Genomic DNA, 6660 nt, shown 5'->3' on the forward strand with positions numbered 1-6660 from the left:
CTGCACGCTCGCTGCCAGATTTGTCCTTATTTTGTAGCCCTGGAGAAGTCTTGACACATTCCAAAGAATTTTAGAATATAAGATGAAGCTTATATTTTGCCTTTCACCCCGTGCAGGGTATAAAAAGAGTAATTTCCTTCAATCTATCAAAGTCTACTTTCGCCTTGAGATTTCTTTCTCCCTCGTCTGCAGACCATGGGGAATTACTTTGAATTTGTTTTCTGTGTCCATGGACAGTAAGAGACTCCATGTGTTCCAACTTACAGGGTGTTAACCTTCACTTTTAATTTGATTTGTACAGTCATGTCTTTCTGCAGTGAGTTGCTCCCTGTGTATATTTACCCTGGAAACATTAAATTGACCCACATATAGACGACTATTGCCCATTTGGTATTAAAGGGTCAGTTCACACAAACCAGGATAGAAAACATGTTGATTTACTGTCTATGTCTGTGTAATACACGACATGACAGCTCCCCAAAAGTGAAGCCAAACTACAATATCCCAAACTACTATCTTGGATATTGCAGATTGTAGATCATTTTTGTACAGCATGAAGAAGTGGAGACGCTTCATCCATCTTTTTTTACAGCCTGTGAGTCATGCAGATAGTTTTGGAAATGTTTGTGCAGGTTAGGAGATATTCATCTCTTATTTTGTGGTCACTGATATTTAGAAAATCAACAGGAAAGAGTGCGGCCATATCTTTTGATCGTCCACAGAACAAGATGTTCTCACTGGGTTGTAACAGATACAGATGCACATGTTGCATTCAGTACAATCTGTGGTCATTTTTGGAACAGAAGAACATGTTTATTCCTACAATTATATCATGAGCTTCGGCCGGTGCATAGTTGATGAGTTTTAGAACACATAAGTCGGTTTTTCTTCATCGTCTGATAAGTTAAACATTTGTTTGTTTGCTTGTTTCCTCCAGAGCTCATCCGTGTCTCCCTCGGCCAGCTTCCGGACCGGAGAGAAGCACCGCAGCTCAAGCGATTACTCCTCCGACAGCAAGAAGCAGAAGACCGACGACAAGGAGCTGACCTCCACGCGTTACGTTAGTGAAGATGTAGAGAGATAACACTTTCTGAGTCGAAGAAAAGATTGCGACAACAAAAAGAGCAGATTGAAATAAATGGCGGGGGGGTTAGGGTCAAGGCTGGGGTCTCGATAATTGAGGGACAAACAGATGGATGGACAGACAGACAGAGGTTTCTGGCCTTAGTAGTTGTATAATTGTAGAAAATGTAAAAAGAAAAACACGTGCAAATTGACAGAGGATTGATTAAAGTAGTCTATGGTTCCCTTTGATTACTTTAATTAAAGCCTTGATTTTATGATAACCCAATTTCATTATCACCATAATGCATAATTTCATTCAATTTCAAACTAATGGGGGTGTTGTGTTGTGTCACACACTGATGATAAGTGTTTTTATAGACAATTAATCTAGGCCGAGGATTTAGTTTTATCCAAAATGAAACATTATACCAGCAGCAGTTTCTGTATGAACTCGAATATAATGTACATTTATTTAGATTTAAAATAATGGTCACTCATGCTCTTTCTTCTGTGTCCGTGCCAGGAAAGTGATGGAGAGAAGAGCGACGACAACTTGGTCGTGGACGTCTCCAACGAGGTAAAAACTGTTCGACATCATTTCTGTTGCCTGCTCTCAACGAAATAAATCCATCTTACTCGCTTGTCCTCGTCTCACTCACCCACCACAGGACCCCGTGTCTCCTCGAGGAAGCCCCGCCCACTCTCCTCGGGAGAACGGACTGGACAAAACTCGCCTGCTGAAGAAGGACGCTCCCCTGAGTCCGTCCTCCATCGCCTCCTCCAGCAGCACGCCGTCCTCCAAGTCCAAAGAGATTAACGTGGTGAGTCACCTTCTGATTGTTTTCCTTTTCATCAAATCTCCGGGTAGTTTTCTATATTTAGACTTTCAGAAATATGTAAGAATAATAAATGATTGTGTCAAATAAGGTACAGAACAGAATAAAGGTTTAATATGTAAGATGGAAAACTCGGGAGATGATACATTCTAAGTAAAAGTTAAGTAAACAGCAAATCTATCAAACAACATTTGTGATTACTTTACCTGTTTTGTGTGTTGCAGAATGAGAAGTCCACAACTCCTGTGTCCAAGTCCAGCACCCCCACATCCCGCTCTGATGCCCCAACACCCAGCAGCACCTCCACCCCCGGCCTGAGGTGTGCACCCACCAAACCAATGGGTGTAGAGGCACTGGGTGAGGGTTCCATTCACTGCTTTATGTAACTGAAATGAAATTGCACAAATGAATATGACCTGAAATTATGGTCTGAGTTTAGGCCTTTAAAGCTTGATGCTCATAGGTTGTTTATGAGAATATAGTTTACTGTAAACACAGGATATTATATTTTAAAGTAGATCAGTGACCTGTTGCTCTGATATGACAGCACAGAGAAGACATTACTCTTAAAATCTTCTAACTCAGACGCCGAACGCTATAACTTTTTTGTCCCCATAGCTCCCGGTCTTCGTACGCCCCTGGCGGTGCCCTGCTCGTACCCCGGGCCGTTCGGAATGGTTCCTCACCCGGGTATGAACGGAGAGCTGAGCGGGGCGGCAGCAGCCTACACCGGCCTGCACAACATCTCCCCACAGATGAGCGCAGTGGCGGCCGCTGCGGTGGCAGCTTACGGGCGAACACAAGTGGTACCAGAACACACACAAACACATAACACGTACTTTGGAGTTAAAATCATTGATGCTGCATGTGATCAGAAGAAATTTTATTTGAAAACTGGCCTAATAAGGCAAACAAATATAGAGTAGTAGTACTTTATGAGATTGTGTGATGTGCAGGTAAAAAACATCCACATATCAAGATTAACACAAGACTAAATTTGGCAGAAAGGAAATATTTTTTCATATCAACAGCATCACATCACTGAATTTATCATTGAAATATAATAATTTAAATGCTGCTGAAATAACTGTTTAAGTGCACTGGGTGTAACTTAAACACCACAATACCTAACAACTCTTAAAACTGTTTATTTATATTTTAATATCCTGAGTATTTCTATATACTATATAGTATATTTGTTCTCCTTAGTTTATCACTAAGTCAATGCTGACAGGATTTGCTGGCTTTATTGTTTTCACCATCCTCAGTACAGAAGCTGCAAACTTTAGTATTACTTCATTGTGTTAAATACATTTTAATTCCAATTTAAACTTGCAGCTTACAACTGAACTTAAATTTGATTGAGGGACATCACCTCTATTATATAATTTCAGTTTTAGTATTTTCAGTAGTTGTGTGTTGAGATGGTTTTAAACTTCACCATCTCATGTTCTGCAGGTGGGATTCGATCCTCACCACCACATACGTGTCCCTGGGCTTCCTCCCAACCTGTCGGGCATTCCTGGTGGAAAACCGTACGTTTCCTCCTCCTCCTTGTTCTCAGCTGTCACCTTTATTTCCTCTTGTTTGCTTTTACCCGCCCCCCCCGTCTCACCCTCCTTTTTTCTTCCTGTCAGGGCCTACTCCTTCCACGTGAGCGCTGACGGACAAATGCAGCCTGTGCCTTTTCCTCCGGACGCACTGATCGGCCCTGGCATCCCGCGCCACGCACGACAGATCAATACTCTCAGCCACGGGGAGGTGGTGTGCGCTGTCACCATCAGTAACCCCACGCGTCACGTCTACACCGGCGGCAAGGGCTGCGTCAAGGTGTGGGACATCAGTCACCCGGGCAACAAGACCCCTGTATCCCAGCTGGACTGCCTTGTGAGTGAGCTGCACTGACCCTGACATACATGACTGATACATGAAATCTAATTTGACATCATACATGGTGAATGTACAGCACGTTTTTCGTTGTTTTAGAAATGCGTTTATGTATTTGTCACTTTAAACGACAGTAAAATGTACTTGTGTGTGTATCTGTCACATCAGAACAGAGATAACTACATCCGCTCCTGTCGACTGCTTCCTGACGGGCGGACTCTCATCGTCGGGGGCGAGGCGAGTACTCTGTCAATCTGGGATTTGGCCACACCAACTCCTCGGATAAAGGCCGAGCTGACGTCGTCAGCGCCCGCGTGTTACGCTCTGGCCATCAGCCCTGACTCCAAGGTCTGCTTCTCCTGCTGCTCTGATGGAAACATCGCTGTGTGGGATCTTCACAACCAGACTCTGGTCAGGTACGGAGCTGTGGACACGCTACAGTCCCAGTGATGTATCTCAATGGTTCACAAGTAGAACCCTACTGATATCGATTTTTGGGGGCCAATGCTAATTTGGATTTGTCTGCAGGCAGTTCCAGGGCCACACTGACGGGGCCAGTTGTATCGACATCTCTAACGATGGGACCAAACTGTGGACCGGCGGCCTGGACAACACGGTCCGGTCCTGGGACCTGAGAGAGGGACGGCAGCTGCAGCAGCATGACTTCACCTCCCAGGTACACAAATCTACTTTTTTTGCGTTTTATAATACTCTTATATATTTGTAATGTTAAATAGCTATAAATTTGACTTTTATTGTTTTGTGATTAAACTAAAATGCAGATATGATGAAAACTGCATCCCAGGACAAATGACAGTTATTTGCGTTTCTTGTAATCACACCACTTCAGGCTCCGATTTATTGCAGTAATTTTCTGACTCAGCTCTGAACACTTAAGCAGCCACTAAAGGTCAGACTGAGCTCTGTGTTTCTGGCCTGTCCTCAGATACCTTTAACATTAATAGTGCTGGCAGTTAGAATTTACTCTTTTTTTCAGGTGAGGGGGAAGAGCGGCAATAATAGACCATTACCGCAATTTTCCTGAAAAAACCCATTTCACCATCTCTGTGTGCAGAGGAGGAGGAGGAGGAGGAGGAGGAGGAGGAGGAGGAGGAGGGGGAGGGTGTGAATTTAAAGAGAGCTAAGAGAGGGCTGCACACAGGGAGAGACACACAACTGAGAGAATGCTTATGCTCTCCAATGATATCTGTTCTAAACTAAAAGGTCACATGGGTTTTGGTAAAGACAAAATACTTTTTTGTCCATCAAAGGAAAAGTGACACAATTTGTTGTTTGGGTCCTGCTGGAAGAATTGTTGCTAACTCGGTATGATTTTGGAAACTGAAACAATTTTGTTCTTATGATGGTGCAGAAAAACCTATCGTGGACATTTACCAACATTAATAGTTATGTTAAAATCAGTGCCCACCCCCACAGACAAGTTCAATCTCCATGCACTCAAACTTTCCCAGAGAAAACTACGAAAATGATGGAAGTTTTCCTTATTTACTTAATTTACTGATGGTGTGCAGGTCATTACTTTTTCTCAGGTAGAAACAGAAGAGGTAGAGCATCTTTCCAATGTGAACCACCGGCTGTGTAACTCTGCCAAAATACTAAGCATCAGTTTTACTGTTTGACAAATGTGGGTCTGATTCTTTTGCACATTGATGAAAGACAAAGGTGAAACTCTGTGATAAAACACTACAGTAAAAATGCAGAAAGATTCAGTTCTAACAACGAAACAGAATTGGAATAGCACTAAGAAGCGTCCAGTCCAAGATGCACCAAATTTCAAACACTCGTAGATATCAGTCCTCTAAATATGTATTTCTCTTTTCATCAAGATCAACTAATTATTCCCTGGGGATGTTGAAAATGCCACAATGTTAAAGAAAGAAATATACATAAATCCTGGATCCAGTTTTGTGGAAATCTGTTCTGTTGCTCACAAACAATCATGCAAACCAACCGACAAAGGGACAGGGACAAAAACCTGGTTATCTACCATACCTGTGGGGTCTGTTTGCAGATCTTCTCCCTGGGATACTGTCCAACCGGCGAGTGGCTGGCAGTCGGGATGGAGAACAGCAATGTGGAGGTCCTGCATGTCACCAAACCTGACAAGTACCAGCTCCACCTGCACGAAAGCTGCGTGCTCTCGCTCCGATTTGCTCACTGCGGTAAGAATCTATTGAGATGTCTTTGATTTAGTCTTAGAGGAAGGAAGTGGGTTCTTTTTTGTATTGACGTGTCCTAATCCTCTGCAGGGAAGTGGTTTGTGAGCACAGGAAAAGACAATCTGCTCAACGCTTGGAGAACTCCGTACGGTGCCAGCATATTCCAGGTAAGTGCGTCAGAACATAAACCTGTCTGTCAAACCCTGTCATCCTTTATCGCTCTTGTGTTAAGCACATTTTCCACTCTTTCACTCGTCTTTTATCGCTCTTGCAGTCGAAGGAGTCGTCCTCTGTGCTGAGCTGCGACATCTCCATAGACGATAAGTACATCGTGACGGGCTCAGGAGATAAGAAAGCGACAGTGTACGAGGTCATCTACTGAGAGGGCTGCGGCCATCAGACGAGGCCACTCCTCAATCCAGACAGTCTGAGATATCTCCATCACCGGTGTACATTTTTTTAAAATGTGTATAAAATGGATTTGGATGGAACAAAAAAAGTCTTTCATGGACCGTGACCTTTTGACCTCCTGGCAGGGTCGTGGATCAGAAGGAACAAGCAGAACCAAGCACAGAGATGTTGTTTTTAAAAAGTGTCTTTTTGTTGCTGTGAGAACGAGTGAATGTCCACGTGCACTTAATCTGGATCATATACTGTGAGATCACATTCCTTTACGTCTCACTTTTATGTAT

General features: G+C 43.3%; 1 protein-coding gene across 4 annotated transcripts in view; it reads left to right on the forward strand.

Moving 5' to 3' along the window:
- The window catches only part of LOC117768118 (transducin-like enhancer protein 4), a 28477-nt gene extending 22023 nt beyond the window's left edge, over positions 1 to 6454 (forward strand). For all 4 annotated transcript variants that reach the window (XM_034596226.1, XM_034596227.1, XM_034596229.1 and 1 more), the window contains 12 exons: positions 938 to 1060; positions 1589 to 1642; positions 1734 to 1886; positions 2126 to 2258; positions 2520 to 2707; positions 3360 to 3436; positions 3539 to 3788; positions 3957 to 4204; positions 4317 to 4464; positions 5821 to 5971; positions 6059 to 6135; positions 6243 to 6454. In XM_034596226.1, coding sequence (XP_034452117.1) covers positions 938 to 1060; positions 1589 to 1642; positions 1734 to 1886; positions 2126 to 2258; positions 2520 to 2707; positions 3360 to 3436; positions 3539 to 3788; positions 3957 to 4204; positions 4317 to 4464; positions 5821 to 5971; positions 6059 to 6135; positions 6243 to 6350 — 1710 coding nt within the window. In that variant the 3' untranslated portion in view covers positions 6351 to 6454. The remainder of the gene's footprint in view (positions 1 to 937; positions 1061 to 1588; positions 1643 to 1733; positions 1887 to 2125; positions 2259 to 2519; positions 2708 to 3359; positions 3437 to 3538; positions 3789 to 3956; positions 4205 to 4316; positions 4465 to 5820; positions 5972 to 6058; positions 6136 to 6242) is intronic.
- Positions 6455 to 6660: the final 206 nt, after the last annotated feature.

This window comes from Hippoglossus hippoglossus, chromosome 9 (assembly GCF_009819705.1).
Source record: "Hippoglossus hippoglossus isolate fHipHip1 chromosome 9, fHipHip1.pri, whole genome shotgun sequence".
In the NCBI taxonomy this organism is placed as follows: Eukaryota; Metazoa; Chordata; class Actinopteri; order Pleuronectiformes; family Pleuronectidae; genus Hippoglossus; species Hippoglossus hippoglossus.